The 21,534-nt window shown below is 44.2% G+C and overlaps 2 protein-coding genes across 5 annotated transcripts in view; both read left to right on the top strand.

Moving 5' to 3' along the window:
- Positions 1-1,694: 1,694 nt before the first annotated feature.
- On the top strand, positions 1,695-6,226 carry LOC135251213 (small ribosomal subunit protein eS4). 2 transcript variants are annotated; one of them, XM_064328428.1, is made up of 7 exons: positions 1,695-1,776; positions 2,488-2,565; positions 2,838-3,018; positions 4,410-4,507; positions 4,906-5,077; positions 5,468-5,625; positions 6,047-6,226. In XM_064328428.1, exons 1-7 carry the CDS (start codon positions 1,774-1,776, stop codon positions 6,146-6,148), a joined length of 792 nt encoding a protein of 263 aa, XP_064184498.1. In that variant the 5' UTR covers positions 1,695-1,773; the 3' UTR covers positions 6,149-6,226. The 2 variants fall into 2 exon arrangements, with proteins under 2 accessions (XP_064184498.1, XP_064184497.1); XM_064328427.1 differs by lacking the exon at positions 1,695-1,776 and adding an exon at positions 2,032-2,160.
- A 2,451-nt stretch (positions 6,227-8,677) lies between these two features.
- Positions 8,678-21,534, top strand: part of nhsl2 (NHS-like 2) — a 59,003-nt gene continuing 46,146 nt past the window's right edge. The window contains exon 1 of one of the 3 annotated variants that reach the window (XM_064328429.1): positions 8,678-9,735. In XM_064328429.1, the coding sequence (XP_064184499.1) occupies positions 9,459-9,735 (277 nt within the window). In that variant the 5' untranslated portion in view covers positions 8,678-9,458. Of the gene's footprint in view, positions 9,736-16,355; positions 16,641-21,534 lie in introns of those variants that run through there. The other 2 variants (XM_064328430.1, XM_064328431.1) reach the window with 2 other exon arrangements.

A 21,534-nucleotide genomic window follows, 5' to 3' on the forward strand; every position in this document is an offset into this window, starting at 1 on the left:
GGTTATGAACCAAAGTATCAGACAGCTAAGGACATTCAATAGTGGTCTAAATTAACATAAAACAAAAAGGAAATAAAGATTATTTTTTGATGTAACGACTATGCAGCATCAAAAATCAGAGATTTGTGGCATGAGAAAGATGCTGCTCAGTGGAGATTCTGACATTTGGCTGAGGAACAGACAGGCTCAAGCAATGCTTTATCTGACACCAAATAAACAGAGGACCTCTGTTCCCTGTGCTGGCATTTCCTGACAGAGATAGCCATCCTGAAAGAAAGTCTAAAAGGAAGCAAACATTAGGACAGAAAGAGTACAGTTAATGTAACTTATGAAGAGTCAGGACAAAATAATATATGAATTTCAATTTAAAGACAAATACATCACACTGATACACACACACACACACGCACACACACACATATATATATATGTATGTGTGTATGTATACACACACACACACACACACACACACATGCTCTGGAAAAAAAACTACTAAATGAAAAGTGGACAGGCTTCTGGTGGCCTCAATCTGATCTCAGCCAGTTACGACCTCTATCACCCACACTATGTAACCAATAAGATAAATATGTGCCAGTGACTCGGATATATTTTTCACCAATTAATTCATTTTTAACACACAAGTTGTAGTTACATTTTCTTCAAATGCCATTAAATTTAAATGAATCATTATTTCTTTGCTTGAAATGCAACTAAAATAATACTATTATTAAACTATTTAAGATCATTTTAGAAAAATGAATGTCTGTTTTTCAATCATAAATTTTGTCATTTATTTGCAGGTTAATTTTTAGGGTTTGAAGAAGTTTATTAAAAGAAAGATATATTCAGGCAATAGGCCACAACCAGAGAGTCTGTATAGCTGAGACTGCAAGAGGAATCTCCACTTGACATCACTGTTTTCATTTTGTATCTTCTTTAAGTTCTGCAGTGAGTACACTGTATGTAGAATATGCCCTTGTCACCATGTGAACTTACTCGTTCAAAAAGACTCACGGAGCATGCATGTGTGTAAAATGGCATTGGTTTGAAAATACATGAACAAAATCTAGGATTTTATAGTTACATTTTTAGAATAATTGGGATAATGTAAAACTGTTATATTGAATTGCCTGTCTGGCTGATTTCCTCTCAGTACAATTTCAAAAACATCATGTGCTGATCACCACTCTTCCTGAGAGGTAATATGTTTTTTGTTCCTTATGATTACACATGAAAACTGGCTGAAGATGATTACATTTGAAAATATGCAACACAATGCAAATGTTTGATGCATACAGAAGAGAGAACAAATCACTTTTAAGTACTGCCAAGGATATCCTAGGATACCACTCCAGCAGTCAAATTGCATTCAGCCTTATTTTAGGTTTTCTTTTTCTTTCATTTTATTCAATATCAACATCAGTGCAAAATGTTATTTTATTATTATTATTATTAATAATAATAATAATAATAATAATAATAATAATAATAATAATAATAATAATCGTTGTCTTGTCATGAATAAAACGGCAACCATGACTTTTTTTGCCAGATTATTTAGCTGAATATCGCTGAATATTTAAAAAAAAAAAGTTAAAAAAAAATAAAAAAAAAAAGTTTAAATTATGATTGTACTTTCAAGACCTCCACGCTAGAGGGCAGATATAAACAAAGTAGTACACCCGTTTACATTGTCCCTCACCGGCACCCATCCCCTTCGTCGTTATCATCGTCTTCCTGAAAGTAGGAGGTCCTTTTCCCGCAGACTCCGCCATGGTGAGCAGATTTTCTCTTCACTTCATGTTGAAATTCACCTAATAACATCCCTTTTTCTGATTGTAGTGTGTTCCATCCTCACTGAAATATTGCACATATAATATGTGTATAAATAATATATCCCAATATTGTCTTCCTAAAGTCTGCCGTAGTGTAAAGAAAAATAGTTCAAAATATGAATCCATCACACTTCGTTCACCAATGCTTTGCGATGTGGCAGTGTGTCCACTCAGGCCGATACTGTGGTTTTGTTAATTACCTTAATTCGAAATGCAATTCAGACGGAAATTTCTGAAAATATATAATTTGGAAAGTTTTGTGTTTGGAGTCTTAATCGTAGTAAGCGGCTCTGAAGTTAGGCCCCGGTCGGAACCAGCACTAATAGTAATAGAAAGCACCGCAAGCTTGCTTTTCTCTTGAACTGCATTATTTTGGTGGATGTGTGCTGTTTTCTGTCTTGTGTTGCATTCGGTGAAATGTTTTTTGAATATAGATAAATGAATTTTTGTGGCGTTTAATCCACTTTATGACTGTTCACGTTGTCTACATTGACATTTTCCGCTAACGTTACGCTAGTGTGATGGCTAACTCGGGAAATTCTGAGAGGATGTGTGCTTACTGGGCTCCAAGCTAGCATCATTTTTTGGCAAATTTTAAATGATAGCTTTCGTTTCTGGGTGAATGACTAACGGGTATTTTTATTTCCGTTAGGCTCGAGGACCGAAGAAACACTTGAAGCGCGTGGCAGCGCCGAAGCATTGGATGCTGGACAAGCTCACCGGCGTGTTCGTAAGTACTGCAAATAAAGAAATGTTTCTCGAAGTTGAGTAAGGGGTACATATCACGTAGCTGATCGTCCTTATCTAGGTAGGTGGCCCCAGCATAGCGTGATTTGTTTCCTGGTCTCAGAGTGAAGCTGGGAACGTTACCTCAGATGCTACCGCTGTAGGGCATGTCGCTTGTTTGAATGTTTTATTAAGAAGCCCTGTGAATCCTTTATCCCGAACACTGTCAGCGTCACCCTTGAGAATAAGCACTTGCTTCTATCTTTTGGGTTGCAGGCTCCTCGCCCCTCCACTGGCCCCCACAAACTGAGGGAGTGCCTCCCTCTCATCATCTTCCTGAGGAACCGGCTGAAGTACGCCCTGACTGGAGATGAGGTCAAGAAAATCTGCATGCAGAGATTCATCAAGATTGACGGCAAGGTTCGCACCGACGTCACCTACCCCACAGGCTTCATGGGTGAGTTCTGCATGGCGAGCGTACCTACCTGAATTATCCGCCCACTCTTTGGTCATTTGTTAATGTTCGGAGTTCAGTGGTTGTGCACTCACAGTTGAACCAATACTCAGATGTGAGTGTCCTCTCTGTAGGCATGGCCCCACTTAGTTGCACGGAACTTGTTGAAGTGCAAGTGGCCTCCACACTGAATGAGCTGACCTAGAATGAATTTGATTGGAGCTCTTGTATGATGGAGGTCAGTAAAATAGTAAGCAGCTGTGTTTTTGTGCCATGGTCATATCCATCAGTGTTGCTCTTGTATGAACGAGTGCTGCAGGCTTTACCAGACTCATAGGCATCTTGTAAACGTCTTGTATACAACTGCAGGGTTTACTGGTTTTCATCTAATTTCAGAACCTTGTGTATAGGAACTAAGCTGTAGGAACTAAGCAGCGTTCCAGGTATAACTCACGGTTTTATCTGACAGTTTTTCTACGACTGGCACTTGCTTTCCGGGTAACATTCAGACCTGAAACTGGTTCAGCTTTGAAATGTTTGCCATAAAAGCATCCTAAATTAAATTAGCTGCAGGCCAAAGGGGAAACGTATATGAGTACTGAAATGTGGCTCCCTCGTTGAAGCTGCTGAAACTTTATTGAAGGTCATGTTTTAATCAAAAATGTTGCCTCATGCCAAGGCTTTAGCTTTAGTGAGGATAGATCACCATTAAGCATTGCTCTGTTGGAGCCAAATGTGTCATTTGGAATTCTCTTTTGTAGCGTCTTTGTGGTGTGTGATGCTGTTGGGAATATTGTGCTACTTATTCTAGTGTAAAATGCATCTGCTTGCTTGATATACTTGTACTTTTCTGACCGCTAATTGTTGTGGTGATTGGGGTTTGATAAATGTCTCATGTCTTTTGGGGTCATTTGGAGTGAAGAGCTCTTCCTTAGGGGGAACAGTATTGTCCTGTGATTGTCAAGCCCATAGCTCTCGGGTCTGGAATCCAGTGCTGTAACCACTAATCCTTATCTGATGCAATTTCATTTTACTGAGTAGACCTGTGAATATTGTCGAGTGTGGCAGCATTCATGTCTGTTCCTTGGAATGAACTAAAGTTTTTATTTTTGATCTGTTTTTTCACCTCATGAACAGCATATTGAGGCATCAAGCATTTTTAGGTGCCCGTAGAGATATGTTATTTGCTCAGACTTCTACTGATACGTGAATGTTGACTGAAAGTGACGCTGCCTGTTCAGTTGTGAACCGTAGAACTGTTAAGTGGGAGGTGAAATGGGTGATTGCATTAAGACTTGACTCTTGATGGTGGTGGTTGCAGTGCTTAATTGTCCTTTTTTGTGGTCAGGCGATAGACTTCAGCCACTTAGTTGCTGTTCCTATGTTGTGTTTAGATGTGATCAGCATTGAGAAGACTGGAGAGCACTTCCGCCTGATCTACGACGTCAAGGGCCGCTTCACCGTCCACCGCATCACCGCCGAGGAAGCCAAGGTGAGCCGGGACCTCTGACAGGGCAGGCACTGCGTTCATTGGCTGCTTTACTGACCCCTCCCCAAAGGGGCTGTCCTCTCAGTCCCCCTCCTGAGTACCTGTATGCATGTACTGTAGTAAGTCTCTAAATCAGAGTATCTGCTAAATGCATAGTTGGGAAGGCAAACCTGAGGGTCTTCTCTCCGCTGTAAAAATGCAAGTTTGCTGCTCAAAGGGCTGCTTGGGCTACTCGGCCCTATGTTGTGGGCACTCCATACATAAAGATGCACAGCAATGATTTTTGTACATGGGTTTATTTATATTGAGGTGTAATGTAGCCATTGTGTATGAAATGACTTGGCTGAAGAAGTGAAATCTGTGCTGAACTGTGTTGATTCTGAGTTTCCTCCTACCTGTAGTACAAGCTCTGTAAAGTGAAGAAGATCATGATTGGCACCAAGGGTGTCCCCCACTTGGTCACGCATGATGCCCGCACCATCCGCTACCCTGATCCCCTCATCAAGGTCAACGACACTGTCCGCATTGACCTGGACACTGGCAAGATCACAGAATTCATTAAGTTTGATACCGGTAAGTAGAGTAGCTCTTCATTACATTACTGGGCTATACTTTTTGCATTGTTTAAAATGAAGAATTTTAGCCTTAATTTGAACCTTTTTTCTGGTAATGTAATTTTTCATCCCCCAATTTAATATCTAATTCTGAGATTTTGAACTAAATTGTTGGGTTGCTTTATATTCCCATAAAAAGCTACTCAATGGCAGGAAGTGGTTCTACTCCAAGCATTTTGTCTGCCATGTTTGCATTCAGTGCAAGTTGTGCAAAGTTGTGCATTAGTAGCTCTTCAGTCGGACTGTCCCTTCAGTCACGCCATGGCAACACGTTCTGGTCAGTCTGTTGTATCTCAGATGGGCCTGGGCCCGCGGCTGTGTTCCCCTCATAAGCAGCCTCTTTCTGCAGCTAACCTGTGCATGGTGACTGGTGGTGCCAACTTGGGGCGTATCGGGGTGATCACCAACAGGGAGAGGCACCCTGGCTCCTTCGACGTGGTGCACGTGAAGGACAGCACCGGCAACAGCTTTGCCACCAGGCTGTCTAACATCTTTGTCATCGGCAAGGTGAGTGAGCTCACGGCTAAGGGGAGCGGTCGCACCGGTTCCTCAGGCAACCGTTCGGGTGGGAAAGCAGTGCCGGATTTCATTTGCATGACTTGCGTAGATTGCTAAAGTAGGCCAATTTAAAGTCATCCACCAGTTGATCTCTCTGTTCTCAATAATTTTTGTTGCTAGGTATAGGTTTCAGAATGATGAAATTGTTCTAGATCAGGAAGTGTAGAGATTGCCACGGATGCTGTTTGTACCTTATTGAATGCATTCTAAAATACCTTCATATTGGTTTAAATTCTGGAAAATGCTAGTTTTCATGTAGTTAAAAAGCGGACTTGAACTTATAGCAAATACTTGCAGGGATGTGATGTACTGTGTCAGTTGGGTTGAGATTTCATCTTCTAAAATCCCGACTGTGTGTCTGTCCTTCCAGGGCAACAAGCCATGGGTTTCCCTGCCCCGCGGAAAGGGAATCCGTTTGACCATTGCCGAGGAGAGGGACAAGAGACTGGCCGCCAAGCAGGGCAGCAGCTAAGCCCAGCCAGCACCGCGGCTCCTTACTCCCGTCACCGCAAACCGATTTCAATAAAAAGTTATTTACAAAAACACACAACGTCTCTGGATATTTACTTTATGGGTTGGGATTGGGGTTCAAACTGTTTTTGGGATTAATGTAGGATCCAGTTATTTAGTCAGCTTTCACAAACTAACCTAAATACTAAAACTAAAATACTATTTTGGCCTTGTTTTTTTTTTTTTTTTTGCATTATATACATTTTATATTAAGTTTTTGCTTATTTGGAGGGAAATTAATACAGGTATACAACTACCAAGAAAAAATAGCTGTGGTCTGAGAACATAATTAAAAGTTAACTTGTAATGTGGAATTGATGTCAGTTTGCTCTTGATGGCATTTTTCATTTGATGGTGTAACATTCTAAAATATTAAAAAGCACATTTTAAATGTGGGGGGTTGTCTGCAGCTATAACAGGATGTGAGTTATGCTCCCCTCAATGAGCCTGGCTCACTCAACCTGTGGAATTGTACAGTGGTGAATCAATCTCTTGCGCAATAACCATCATTTGGTAATTTTCCAAAGTTCTGGTACTTAGTTTTACAGGAAACAATTTGTAAACAGAAAAAAATGGCTTGTCCTCTTCAGTTGAGGGGGAGAGCAACTGCTCCAAGTGGAGGAGTTGAAATATCTTGGGGTCTTATTCACTAGTCGGGGTAGAAAGGGTTGTGAGCCAATTGGGTGCAGCGGATCTTAGCAGGTGTACTGGGAACATCTGACTGGGGGCAGACCCAGGATACAGAGGGACTACATCTCCCAGCTAGCCTGGGAATGCCTGGGATCCCCCATGAGCAGTAGGGGGGAAGCTGCTCGGGAGAGGGACATCTCTGCCTGTCCTGTTGCCACTGCAACCCTAACTAGGACCAAACGGTATCAGCGGATGGATTTTTTAAAGGAAGGGGTATTAAAATAAACCCCTTGTTGCATTTAGCTTAGCAGTGCTGCCGAGCTTTTTGATATAGTGCCTGTTCAACATCTGTAGGCTGCTTTGACTCATTGGCCTCCAGTTAGGAGCTTTTTTGGCATTGTCACTATATTTACATTTTTGGTTTTAATTATAGAGTGTAGGATGTCTGGTTTTATACCCTTCGGGTGATTTAGGGCTGAAATCTACAGAGTGTGGGGGGGGGAGAGCTGTGGTCCCGGTTCCTTCGCGGTTACCTCACGGATGGCCCGGCAAATATATTTTTTCTTGGAACCGGCTGCTGGTCTCTCCCAGCCTGGCTGTTAAGGGCGTGTGCGTTTTTCTCGCCGATCTGACAGATCCAGAAGACCATATGGGCACTGCTGGGCCACAGCCTGTTCTTCCTGCAGCCTGGAACAGCGGGCGTGGCGTGGTCCAGAACCGCAAACCCTGCCGGGGGCCCGGACCGGTACAGGACACAACGCTGCTCACAGAGGCCACGCTGTCCTTGGGTTATTTTAGGACATCCACGTACTCTGCCCATCAAGTGTCTCTGGGGCCCGATCGTTTCCTGTGAACCGTCAGGTTTGGCCTTGGCAACCTCGTGTTCTGCACTATTGTGTGCTCATGTTGTGCTCTGGGTACTGAGGGGCAGGGCAGGATGACATCGATTAGGCCATGGTGAATTTCCTTACACTATTCTGCTTGCTGGAAGAGGGCAATATTCCAGATTGCTTGTGTATTATAAAACATTTATTGTCAATAGATCAGATGTATGGTGAGCTATTTTGTGCTTTTGGAGTCATGTGACTTAGTTGTAGAATAGTAGTTAATAATAGAGTTATTTACGTTGTTGCTGAAAGGCATTAGCACCTGAATGCCATTGACAGCAGGGTTCTGTATTATGTTCCTGTGCTTTGCCTCCAGTCAATCCATTTTTCAAAAGGGTTCTGGGTTGATACTAACTACGATGCTGACAGGCTTCCTTTGAAAACAAGAAGTGAGCCTCACCAGACGTGTTCTGGCCCTCACCATTTTTATTATTTGTTTCCTTCATAAAAAACATTACTTTGATCTGATTACCCTGGAGGTCCTTGGCCTGAAAATGGATTTTGGCAGAATGCAAGCCAGAGAAGGTGGAAAAAAAAGAAATGGAAAGAAAAATGAAAAACAAAAGAATTCAAATAAAAGGGGGTGGGAGTGCTGGTGGTTCAGGAGTGTTTCTTCTCGGCTGTTTGAAGCACTGGAGTGGGTCAGCAGGACCGGGAACAATGGGAACATTCATGGTTGGCTTTTGGGGGGAGGCAGATGTTTCTGATCAATTACATCCATGTGATAAGACTTCAGCCACGGAGAGCATAGTTCTTGATAAGATTAGAGTGTTCGGCGACGTGTGCTGCGTCAGTCCTCCCCCGTGCAGGCTTCTCTTCGGGCCACCGGAGTATCATGCTGGGCGGAGTGGCTTACACAAACATCCAAGCTGGCCCAGCTCCCTTTTGGGTGGGGGAAACCAGATGTGTAGGGGGCGTTTTTATATTTGAAGAAGAATAGGGCAGAGCATTGCAAAACCGGTATATGTTTCAACATCGGAATTGCACAGACTGGCCAGCACAGCTGTTAAAACTGCCTGCTCTTAAGCTTAGTGTTCTTTAGAGTGGTTTTACTCCATAGTTTATTGCTGCATTCACGTTCAGCTGAAAGAGTATCAGCAGATTTAATATGTAAAAGAGTGTGAGGGTTGTAGGATAGCCATGTCCTGAAGATGCAGCCAGAGCTGTGGTTATGGACAACCTACCTGGCTGGAGCAGGTTATGTTATTTGTATTCTTGGTTTATTAATTCTACTGCTCTGTAAGTCATCACGAACAAGGGCGTATTATCTTTATTGTTAAAACACTTAGCCTACTTTAGGCTCAAATGAAGGCTATTTAAAATAAAGTGAAATTACTTAAGTTTAATATGCGCTAGGAGATAGTATCCAAGCAAACAGCTATCATTTAGTCACACCCGCTTGATTTTGTATAAGCGATTTGCATTTCGCTCAGCAACGTAGCCAGCTCCTAACTGTTGCAGAAATACAGCTCAGCGCAAAGTCACGTTCAAAGTCTGGTATTCTACTATGCAGCTGTCGGAAGACATGGAGATTTGAAACTTACAGGTTTCGATTTGGAAGGAATGCGGCGTCCGCTGAAGAGAGCTCCGCGCAGTGGACAATCAATTGTAATGCAAAAACGAAAAAAATGAAAATACAGTACAGTAATCGCAATTCTTAGCGAGGTTCTCCAACAGCACCGCGAGCTTGTTGCGCCCGGAGTACTCGTGTTTTTCGGAGAGGGTACTTCGGGAAAGGCGGGAAAAAGATAGAAAATGCCTTTCTGCAAGAGGACAATAGTCCCGAAAGATGTCTCTAAAGGTGACACAAAGCGACAGAGCGCAATTTTCGGGGACTTGGTGGATGTATGCGGCTTCACTCTGTGCTCAATACTCAGGCAGCTTTCGGATTTATCAAGGCAGTCGGTCAGCATCTTGGAAGAGCTGGAAGGGGAACTTGTGTCCATTTATCACCGGTCGGGAACGCTTGAGAACAAAGTCATCAGTTTGCAAAAACACATTTCTGCACTGGCCACCAAACCACCACAAAAGAGTAAGAGATGCAATTTAATGCAAAGTAGCCTACTTTCCTCTTTTCAGCGTTTGCTTGTGGAATAATTTGTTCAGATTTTGTAAAATTTGGGTTGTTAATGTCTCGTTTTAAAATAACTGAATACAGCAGGACTACGTGTGGGTGTGGATATAAAATGTCATGCAGTCTAGGATTAGGCGAATCTACTTGTGTAGGCTACTCCAGTACCTGCAAGCTTTTTCTCATCGACTTTTTCTTTAGCAAGTGATGTTGAAAAGTAAGTAGAGAAATATTGTGTAACTTGCAGGTATTACAGCTGATCACAAACTTATAGGATAATATTTAGACCAGCTGCAGTGGCATTTTTATCCGCTGACAGTTTGTGCAGCATGTTGATTGCACGTTTACGTCACACACACACAAACCTTGAATAGATCAGTTACACACGTTCCTGCTAGTTAAAATCAAGTTCACTAAACTGGCATAACAAAACCATTACATGGAGAGTGCTACATAATTTACTTTGGTAATAAAACCAGCCCAAGACTCTGAATGGAAAGAAAGTGGGTAGGGTTATGTTTTATTAAACATAATTTGTTGTGAAAATAGGTATTATTGCAATACAAACAACAGCGGGGTTTTGCAAACTGACCCGTTTATAAGAATTGTCTCTATGGGTAGCCGAGTCATAGATTGATTAAATTCGAAGTCGTAGCCAATATTTACTACTTCGGCAGACGCAAATGTAGAAACTACCAATTCTTAATACAATTGAACATATCCGTGGATAGACCACTTTTTTTTGCAATAGGCTACACAAATTCTTCGTAATATGGAATCAGAATTAATGCACGAGTAAAGCATATTTACAACATTCTCCCCAGCGGTGGTCTCATCGTGCGTATGCACTTTCTGTGAAGAGCAAATTGTGCATTTGGGTGTCCATGATGCGCGTGGGTGTTTCCTATTCACCAAGATGGGGAACCCAACTATTAGGTCAGTCGCCGCGAAATTACAAATGAATGTCACGTAATAATTTATTTTCCACAATCGTCTTGGTTGTTCTTAGAACACACAGGTCCTGTTCTATTTCAGTATAACTTTAAAAAACGCATTGCTTTGACCACTGATAAATTCAAAACTTTGCCAAAGGTGCATAGTGCTAATTACTGTAATGCATACCCTTGTTTATCAGTTTTCGTGATATGTTAACTGACACTTTTTCCTATTTCATTCTTGTAATTTTTCTCATTTTGCATTGCGGTACTTATGGTGGAACCGTGCAAAATGAAGATATCAAGAATATTTCTTTTGTCAACTTCCTTTTCCTTATCAGCCTTCAGGATGTGACTGGCTGAGCCTCACACAGCTATCCAGTTCTAAGCCAGATCAGGATTTTTGCTTTTATCTTCTTCCTGTAAATCACAACAAAAACAGAGCAGTGAGTTCTGTGTAAGGACAACGAGGAGGGGAAAGTGCTTTAATTGCACTTTTTTGAGTAGAAATCCATGGCATGATGTTCCTCTGTTGACAGCTGGTAACACCCCCTCTCCAAACCTCGTGGTGAAAGGACGAACTTGCCCCCAGTAGCTGTCTGTCAGAGTTAAACCAAAGGCTCAACGGCTTCTTATAGGTTTTCAGCCCGTCTTGGCTGTTGGCTTAAGGCACAGGGTTCATGTGAATGTCAGAGAGAGGCTGAGTCACGAGACTCCAACAACCGTGTGGGAGACAGGATCAGATCCTCTTAACCCAACACCATCCTGACTTTCCCACGCCATCTACAGCAGGTTCTCCATGACTGGAAAAATTTTGTGTTTTTGTGTTTGGAAATCTGGTTTGAATATATCAATTATGACAGTCTGAACAGTTTCAAGCACTTCTGTGGTCTGTAGTGTGGTTATTAACCAAAACAGTGATATGCAGCATATACATTTTGGAGGCTTTTATGAAAACTTGGTTATACTGAAACCCACTTGTTGGAATACTGGATGTAAGAATAGCCCAGATGTAATGATTACAGTCCGTAGGCTGGAATCATTCCTATTCGAATGCTGTTTAAATACTCTGCTAGTTATAGCCTAATAAAATTCTTTGTTTCAAAGAATCGTTTTCAGCCCAGTGAAAGCATTAACAGAAAGCGCAATCTATTAATGGCATCATAATTTTCCACTTTAATTTTCAGTATAATAAATGAGCTAATAGAAACCATTTCATTTGAAATGTGTGCCTTCTCTTGTGTAGCCTACTTACAATCTCATGGCCTCACATAACATGTTCAAGTAAACAAGGTCACATGGAATAAGTGTATGCTTTTCAACGAGGCAGCTAAAAGAAAGTTTCTCTGCCAATGAAAAGCCATCTTGAACAAATCAACAGTCTGTGAAAATGAACAGTAAAGCCGCTGAATCTTTGTGCATTCCCCAGGCAGGGACAAAAATTATGCTAAAACGAGGGAGACAGGGAAAAAGAAAATGATCGAGGACTGACAAGACTAGTTTGAGTGCATCAAAAAACGCCTGAAGGATTGTCTTTAACACTGGACAGGCTTATCAGAGAGTAAAATTTACATCACATAATTATGCGTGTGAAATGGTTCATGTATGTTTGAAAAGTGGGAGTGGGAGCAGTGATTTTTGGTCATACATCTAGAATAAGTTGTAAGTCCAGCGACATAGCTCTCAAATGCAATGATTTTATGCTTTACTTGAGTGAACTATGCATGTGGTTGATACATTTTGCTTTAATACATACAGTAAGTTCAGATGCAGCGTTGCCATGATGTTTTTATGCTAGAAATTCTCATTCCTACTAAGCGAGTGAGGTGGATTCATTATACAGTAATTGGTACATAACTACTGTATTCGCTTAAGGTTATGGCAGAAACAAGTACACCATTGTAGACTGATATTATATTAATAGACCATGCTTGTAATTGAGTTATAGATTTTCTTATAGAAATTCACTCATTCCATTCCTTTTGATTCACTCCACTTCTATTACGTATAGGCTACTGCTTGTAGGAATAAAACCGTGTGTGGTGTGTATGCTATTGTTACAAGGTTGTTGAATTCCATTTTATCCGTTTTATTTATTGTGGCCTCGTAAGGTTTTTAATAAATCCAGTTCTAATGTTTCTGATGAGAATTTGACACTTAGCTCCAACTGTTTTTGAGCTAGTGAGTTTCAGATTTCTTGGAGTTGCTGTCAGAGTGAGGTGGAGCAGTGTGTCTTCATGGGCTTTAGCATCAAAGATTAATTGCTGTTGCAAAGAGAGGGGTAAGTGGGGGGAATCTGGGGGAAAGATAAATTCAGGTGAAATGCTGCAGAAACTAGCCTACTAACAACTTCCTGTCCTAGCTCTGGGCCTTACCTTTCTCTAGAGATACAAAAAGTTTTTTGAAAATGTCATGCCTTTTCCTATCAACTCCCTCCTGACTTCTCCCTGGTTGTCATGGCAATGATCCAGATGTGAAGGCTGGAAATGGAGCCCCCTCCCATTTTCATCATTTGTTTTCAATTGTGACTGGAGAAGGAAGTATGGTCAGCAGGACCCATTGGTTTCGGGTTCATTCTCTCTGAACTTCAAATACTCCATTTCTGTTGGTTCAGAACTTTGAGGATGGGCAGATGTTCTCGTGTCATCTATTGTAATGGCCTTTTTCGATTTGTTTGTCCTGACACATCTGTTCCTTTAAAATAAAATAAAGGAACAGATGTGTCATTTGTCAATGAAAGCTGTAGTTGTGCAACTATTGTGATGTTTGAGAGCGCTCGCTTGTTCTGTTGTGTGTTTGGGAGACTCCCATGGGGTGGCAAGCCTGGGAACTGTGGTGAAACTGGATGTACACGGCAGGATGCTGTCCTGCTGTCTGGATGAGTCAGAATGGACTGAATTCAACCAGCCCCGTGGGGCTTTTCAGCATGTGATGTATTCTCTTGCTAGCAATCAGGTTTTGAGTTTGTCGTTCGGTTCTCCAGGTGAAATACTGCTCCATTTTCATGCGAATAGCTCTTCTGGATTTATGCGTCCCGGGTCACCAGGGTCTCTGCGTGTGTGGAGCAGAAGACCAGCACACATTTCCATCCGGAAGTGTCCGCTCAAAGATTTTCGTTCAGCGACTGGCGTCCAGCAGCGGACTGCAGCACAGCTGTTCTTGGCCGTGGTTAGGGGTCTCTCGTCGCTGGTGGAGTTCGCCCATCCATGTGTTTTCCCGTACGGCCGCAGTTCTCCCGCGGCTTTGACGATTCCCGTTGGCCTGACTCCGAGCAGACTGGCAGGCTCTCTCATGGAGGCGTCCATTTCCAAGGTTTACTCGAAGCCAAGCTCAGATGGGAGGAGGGGCTGGACTTCCTCTGGGTCGTCCTAGGTTTCCAATACACACTGTAATTGTTGACATATCCCCTCCGTGCCTTACGTCATGCAGAAAAGGCATTTGCGTAAGTGTGCCCCCACCCTCTGCTTTTTCTTCTTCTTCTTCTTTGTCTCTCTCTTTTTCGCGGCGAGGAGCCTGGCTGGTATTTTCTTTTTCCTCATGTGGCTCGTGGTCCTTGTTGCTTGCGGCATGCTGGAGGTGTTGTCGAACCAGCTGGATGGGGTGGCACTGTGAGCCTGGCCAAACTTTGGGAGAAACATTCTCTCCCACAGAGAATCCCAGATGTTGACAAACACCCTCAGGGTTTTCATCATGGCAGCAACAGGTCATGCTTTCGTTGCACTGGACTGTGAGAAAAGCACCGTCAAATTGAAAAAAATTGCTGTTGTCTTTCACTTTTTAGTTGAGAGATGAGGCCTTCTCAAAGGTTCATATTTATGTGTGTGACCTCCCTCTGCTCTTCCTTATATGTGGTCTGGCAAGGGGACTGGAAACTCACATCATTTACATTACACACAGCATTTGTACAAGTCTTAGCACTGTGCCTAGATGGTGTTTAACCCTCCTCCAGCAGGATGATGGCAGAGAGAAAGGCAGTATGAGCCAAGACCTAAATCCACATACGCTCCTAATTCAACAAGGTAACTAAACGCAGGCCCAAGATGCATGTTGCCATGGAGACACCACGCAGCTGTGTGATAGTGTTGTGACAGCTGCGAACTGTAGAGACTGCTGCTCTGGCCTCATGGTGTTTGGATTTGGGCCCTGGGACAAGGCTGAGGAGCAGGGCAGATGTTTAGGAGAGCGCATTCAGAGACACCGGCGGTCTCTCCAACTCTGCCACCTCCAACCACAGTCACTGTTGCTGTGGAGGCTGTACTGAGTCAAAGTGCCAGACGAAAGTGGGTGTTAGCCCTATGCAGAGATGCACAGAGGCCCCTCCCCTATTTATTCCACTCTTACCATATGTGTCTGAAAGTATGCGGGGGGAAAGCCAATGAAAACACATCATCATATTATTCCCACACACAAGTAGAAAAAGTTAGAGCGAAGTTCATCCATAGCTGAAATACAAGAGAGAAAAATACGAAATTTAGGTACAGCACCATGTGCAGTGATACCTCATAGAGATGTTATCCCTGTGTGTTTTGAATCATAGATTTGTAATTGGCAGAGAAATTCTATCGGTGAAGAATGGCCCCTTGTTAATGTCAACAAACAGACTCGTCAGCCAGTGCCATAATAGGCTGGAGATTGTTTCCAGATGGAAGAGGTTTGAGACAGGAGAGAGCTGCTGCAAAGGTTGCTGGGAGGTTGACTGGAAACCTCGCAGAAAGGCCGGGCGCTTGCTACCGCATTGCATTGTGGTAAAAAAAAAATGTGTGTGCTGGCAGCAGTGACGCACCCAGCCCTGTAATAGAAGACGTTAGCAAACAAACTTGGCTGGAGTAGACGTGCTGGGTTTTAATTTGGCTGCTGTGATTGGAGCGGCACGTGAAGCCCGCCGGCTTTGGCCTTGCGCCTCACCGGAACGCCGCGAGTGCTGCTTCGCCACCTCTGCGCGTATCCCGTGTGATGATTCACGCTGCGAAAGCCTCTAATGTAAAGAACATTACATTATTTTGTTCAATTTTTATGCCTCATCTAATCTAATATACATTTTAATCAGTTGAAAAGAAAAGAATGTTCAAAATTACTGCATAAAGTAATCTTATAGGCTATTTCCTTTCTATTGTCAGGGTATTGCACATTGCTATGCAAACATTTTGGAATACCAGGGTTTTGCTGTGTAAGTTATTTTAAGAATGTTCTGAAATGTCAATTGTGAAGATATATCAACACAGCTGGATGAGCAGTTGTGGCTCACGTGTGCATGCACATGTGTGCACGTAAACACAGACATACACACACACATGCACACGCAAACATATCCAGGCCAGCTTGGAACCGCAACCACAGAATGTTTCCCAACAATCTAAGTGACTTATGGTGGTACGGACTGACCTGGGAAGGGAGGCAAATGGTGGCAAATCTTTACGTAGCCTAATCTGTGTGTTAGGGTGGCTGCGTGGTATTGTTTGTGTGATTGTGTGTTTGTGTGTGAGTTTGAAGGCTGCCGTTGAACAATGTGTGTGCTCTCATGCGTGTAAGCAGCTTGAGTGTTTCACGGCAAGAGCGCCAACATGTGCGTCCGCTTGAGCCGGGCGTCGCGTTGCCTGCGGGTCTGCAGGTTCCGGACTCACGCAGCCTCAGCCTGACGAAGCAGAATGCGCAGTGTGGGGAGATGCGACGCCACGGAGGGACAGGCAGCCGACTCGCCGTCTTTTTATAAGTGTGAGTGGGTGTGAGGAGTCTCTGCGGATTTGGCGACTTCCTTGGAAGGAGGGGACGGGGGAAGAAGAGGCGCTTGCGGCGTTGGAGCGCGTTTGCGTTCGGGGCTCCTGGCGCCGACCGCGGGCGCCATGCGATGGAGGCGGAGGAGAGCGACGGAACGGGAAGGGCAGGTGGAGGAGAAGAGGGCTGGCGCGTCGACCTCCATGCCTCTCCTCAGAGGTATTTCTGGCCAGCGTTCTGGTTAAGCGTGCTTGTGTTGAGGGAGCCGCCTTTTTTCTTGCCCCCGAGGACATTGGTCTGCGTTCTCTGGGGTGGTTCATTTCAAGTTTACTCAATTCAGTTTACTGTGGCAAATAGATGTTGTACCGTGGAAATCAGGAGCTAGGATGGCATTGGATGTTGCCATGCCATCCGTAGAGTATTCTGTCCTGCGTTCTGTCCTGCATCCTCCCTTTCCACTGTGGGACAAATGATCGGTACTGCTGAAATTTTGTAGCGGGGCTTAGCCAGATGAAGAGGGAGCCTATAGCACCCAGCATTGATCAAAGATCCATTGCTTTTTTGAGATACAGCAATCTGAATAACCACATTTATTTATTCCACAATACGCTTCATAGGAAACCCTTGACTGTCTCCTAACTGTCCTGCTGTGATCAAATTGTCTCAAAAGGCCAGAGAGGCCTTTATCATTGGCGCTTGTGCAGAATTAGAAGTTTAACGCTTGGATCACTTTAAAGAGGTCAGATGAAGTCTTGTGCGTTAACCTCTTTTCTGCTGATCCCTCTTTTTCAGCAGATTACATTCTCTGCACAATGCTGAAGTTTCTGTGATGTTTAACTGTGACTAATTTAAAACTGCAAGCAGGGCTTGGTGGTAAATTAGCTACAGTTAAATTTTAATCTAGGTCACAGTATCAAGAGACAGGCTAACTCAAGAATTGAAATAATCTTAATAATTAAATCATATTAAATCCATATTTTGCTAATTTACATATTTGATAAACGAACACATATTTTTACTTGTAGTTCTAGTTTTGGGCAGTGAAATAAATGTAATATTTATACTGTAGGTATTTCACCTCTGTGTTTATCCTCATGGCTGACAGAGCTCTGGCCTTTTTCCACTGTTTGTAACTGCAGAGGTTTCTGGATACTTTCGCCTTGACTCACCAGCAGTAGCTATTTTTAATCCTTTTTCCATGTAAATACACCATAAAAGAGGACTTGTTTGTCCATTCCCTCAGGCGATAAGGAAGAGAAGAGCAACTCCATATTTGTGTGCTCGAATGACATTTGTGTAAAGTGCAGAGAAGGATCCAGATCCGGGCGAAGGCTCCCAAAGGAGACACAGGGCCGCCCGTCGGCGGGCGCACAGGTATCTGTCTGTCGACGTCGCCCTTCTTTTTGCCCAGGCTTTCACATGCGTCTTTACGCCGTGCATTTGTACAGCTTGAACTCCGCCACGGGCACGCAGGAATCTGAGCCTAAGATTGTGAAAACAGCCGAAAACAAAACAAAGTTGTGAGGGAGGGGGGGGCATCTCACGGGTGATCGAGGCCAGCTGCTCCCATCACCAAATACATTTTTCATGAAATGGTCTCTCTTCAAAGGCTGCGGTTTCTGGGGACAGGCTCCACTTCAGACAAATGGAGGGCATGCTGTTTTTAGGGGCCGTTTGTTTTTACTGCCAGAACATTTGTGTGAAAGGCGGCAGCATGCGCAGTTTTTCAGCTGCACGGAACAGTGAAAATCGTGCTTTGCTAACGAGAGCAACTTCAGGACGCCCTAAACTTCAGGCCCTCGATGCGGGGATGGGATTGCCAAGACCCCTCATAGCTGAGTGAGTGGTCACAGTAGAGGAAGAGATGACACCCATTGCCAAAGTCAGGACTTGTTGATGCAACAGTACCTCTGTGATGGTTAGCTGTGGTTTGAGGACCCATGGGAAGTGGTTGTGTGGAGATAAACCCTGCATTTTCTTGGTACCATTAACTCTCGACAAGTCTAAATACCACCTGTAGTTGTGGACGCACCTGTATGATCGGAGCTTTGTGCTATTTTGGTCTTTGTCCGCTGAGGTTGAGCGCGATACAGGTTCATCCGGAGTGGTATGAGTGCCGCTGACATGCTGGTTGGCTGGACACAGCGCTGTGCGCTGGCTTATCTCTGCCTTGCTTCCAGCAGTGACTGAATCCTAGTGCCATGTTCTGCCTCTTCCTCATCCTGCCTGGGACCGCTGGGAGCAGGAAAGGAATTTCAAATGACATTTGGAAAGAGTGAACACCATGACAGAATGTTCTGCGGTGGAAATCTGTTTTGAACGCTTCACGGCTCGAGGGGTAACACTGGCCTCTTGATTTACAAAAAATAAATAAATAAATAAAACATGCCGTGGCCGATATTTCACGAACTCGATGCCATTTCTGCACTGTGATTTAATAAGTAAGATTAATAATGGTAGCTGTACTGGAAATGTTATTCCAGTTTTATCCTGTTGAAGTTATTATTTCCTGTCAGATTTACTGTGATAATCACTACGCTTCTTAGCTTTATATATAGAGCCGCGCACTTGACCGAGGCCTTGAACACTGTCCAAGACCACTCTCGCAATGGGAACAATTTACCGAATCGTCAACTCTGCACCGGGCAGAGTACATATTTAGGCGCAGTCTGAGGTGCGGCACGTGTCAAGGTTGGGTCTTTTCTGAGGAGGCAGTGAGGTATTTTGGTGCGGGTGGGAAGGTGGGGGATGGGGGGACAGGGAGAGGCCTGAGACAGATTCCACTAACGGCGCGGCCGGCCTCTCGCGCAGGAAATGAGCGCTGCGTCGACTGCGTCCGCGAGCGCTGCGTCTGTGCGGGGTGAGTAAGAGGCGTCCCCGTAGCCCCGTAGCCCCATAATGAAGAGCAGATGTTTTCCACTTTCTTCCTCTTATTAATTCGGAGTCATGTGATCCGGAGGGAACTGTGCCAAAACAATAACTTCGACTCCAAATTTCCCCCTCTCCCTGCCCCATAACTCTGCTCTCAGACGCTCACCGCTCAGTTTGTCGGGATTTATTTACCCGTAAATCAGCGATAAACCTACGTGAGGGGCCGCAACGTGTGCAGCATTTTCTGCTGCTCCCGGGTTCTGAATGTGCCTACGCTAGTTATTATGTGGGGTTTGTTATTATGATCCCTGTGAGGGAGACTCGGAGAACATGGGCATCAGCGCAGTGGAGACACTGTAGGTCGGAACCGGTCTGGAGCCTGAGATCCGGCAGAAAACTGTTTTCCCAGAACATTCTGAGGTCTATTTCAGGGGGTTTCGGGTTTTGTCGTGTTTTGATTCCTCACATCGTGAGTGGCAGGAATGTTCTCATGCGGGACTGCACGGCGGCTTTTTTATATCAGATTTTCGGATCGTGTGCGAGTTCATCTCAAGAGCCGTGCTCTTTCTAGTTGTTTCAAGTCAATAACCCTAGATTCCCTCAAATTTTGTTGTTCTAGATTCTTAAGCAGATTTGGAATGTTTTACCGCCAGTGTGTGTTTACTTTCCTGCATGTGTGTGGCTGGACATGCGCTGTAGTGTTTTCACTGTAGCCGGTCTGGCAAATGAAGTCATTCTGAAGCCTGTAACCACACATTAGAGAACGCTGGTGACCGCGCTGCACCTCCCACTACTACTGAGGCTCTGTGGGTAACGCGTCTTTGCCAGAACTACCACAATGAAACCCTGTTGCGTAACTGGCTGGCTTGGGTTCGCAGCAGTGGATGGATGTGATACAACCTCAGACCTGGTGCTATGCCGATTTGTTTATTCTCTTCCTTCAGAAAGACTGGCTTGTATGAAGATTGTGGAGTTTTGTGGCTCAGACTGAGTTGCGATTTTTTTGGAGGGGCAGGGTATTGACAGGTGGCTGTCCTGTAGTCGATGAAGCGTGATGTGACAGACAATGGCAGTCTTATTTCCTGCACGTCACTTCCTGTTTGCATCCAACCGCAGAATGCAGCCCTACCCAGTTATTCATCCCTGAAGGTGTTTAAACAGGTGCATTCTGTGAACACTGCTGTGTAATGCTGCTTGGTTTTCCATTATTAAAGAGTTTCTGTTCATCAACCTGTGCTCAAAAACGGAGCCCCTGCCTCCACCCGCCCCTGTCAGTCACCTCTTTGATTTGATAGTGACGACAGGGCCCCTCACAGCGAAAGCTGGTTTATACAGCATTTGGGTGGGAGGGGCCTCCATGTGCCTGGGGAGCCAGTGAGTATTGAGCACAGAGGCGGGATGCTCTGAAACAATGGGCTCTTTGGGGCGTCACTCAGCACGTTCTCCTTTAGATCTAGTTCAGAGGTAAGTGGCAGCGCTACAGTGCTCAGGACCACCGAGCCTGAGATCAGAGAGAGAGAGAGAATGACAGACTAAACACCGGTGACACTGCACAAGGCACGCAAGAAAGAGCCCTAATTCAAGTTCATATTGGATGTGTGAAGATTGAGCCAGTGAAGCTGAGGTTGTCAGGGCCAAGCTCTGCACTGGTTGGCTATTGCTGTATTAACAGGCCTTAGGCTTGACTATGGTAGCATGCCTGCTTGTCTGCTTGTGGTGTGGGCATGCTGCGATCCCACTAGAGAACCACACCGCCCTCTAGCCTACTGATTCAACCTGCTTAAGCTAAGCACGGCTATGCTTGGTCTGTACTCAGATTGGAGACCTCTTGTGAAATAATTCATTACTGCTGGAAGAGGTGCAGGTGTACCAGTAGGTGGCACCCTTCCCTCAGGACCAAATCAAATTCAGTGCCCCTGCACAGTGTCGAGGGCACTGTGATGTAGGTGCTGCCCTTTAAATGAGATGTTACACCAAGCCTGACTCTCTGTGGTCATTAAACATCCTGTGACACTTCTAGAAAGAGCAGGGATATTAATCCAGGTGTTCTGATCAAATATCTGCAACACTGGCTCTCTACATTTGTCTACCTAATCATCCCTCCATCTACATCTGACTGGCTGCAAAACCCCTTGAGTTCCTGTTCAGCTGTTTTAATTTCCTTAGTAATCACGGCCAGTGAAAATCTAGTTCTCAGTCGACCTGTCTAGTTGTATAAAAGATACATAAAAGATGAGTAATG

The sequence above is a fragment of the Anguilla rostrata genome, chromosome 3 (assembly GCF_018555375.3).
Source record: "Anguilla rostrata isolate EN2019 chromosome 3, ASM1855537v3, whole genome shotgun sequence".
In the NCBI taxonomy this organism is placed as follows: domain Eukaryota; kingdom Metazoa; phylum Chordata; class Actinopteri; order Anguilliformes; family Anguillidae; genus Anguilla; species Anguilla rostrata.

Excerpts from the sequence above, each read along its gene's own strand:
- LOC135251213 (XM_064328427.1), top strand. The coding sequence starts at position 2,047 with ATGCAATTCAGACGGAAATTTCTGAAAATATATAATTTGGAAAGTTTT. Across the intron at positions 4,508-4,905 it reads TCACCGCCGAGGAAGCCAAG|TACAAGCTCTGTAAAGTGAA; the intron begins GTGAGCCGGGAC and ends TCCTACCTGTAG. Across the intron at positions 5,078-5,467 it reads ATTCATTAAGTTTGATACCG|CTAACCTGTGCATGGTGACT; the intron begins GTAAGTAGAGTA and ends CTCTTTCTGCAG.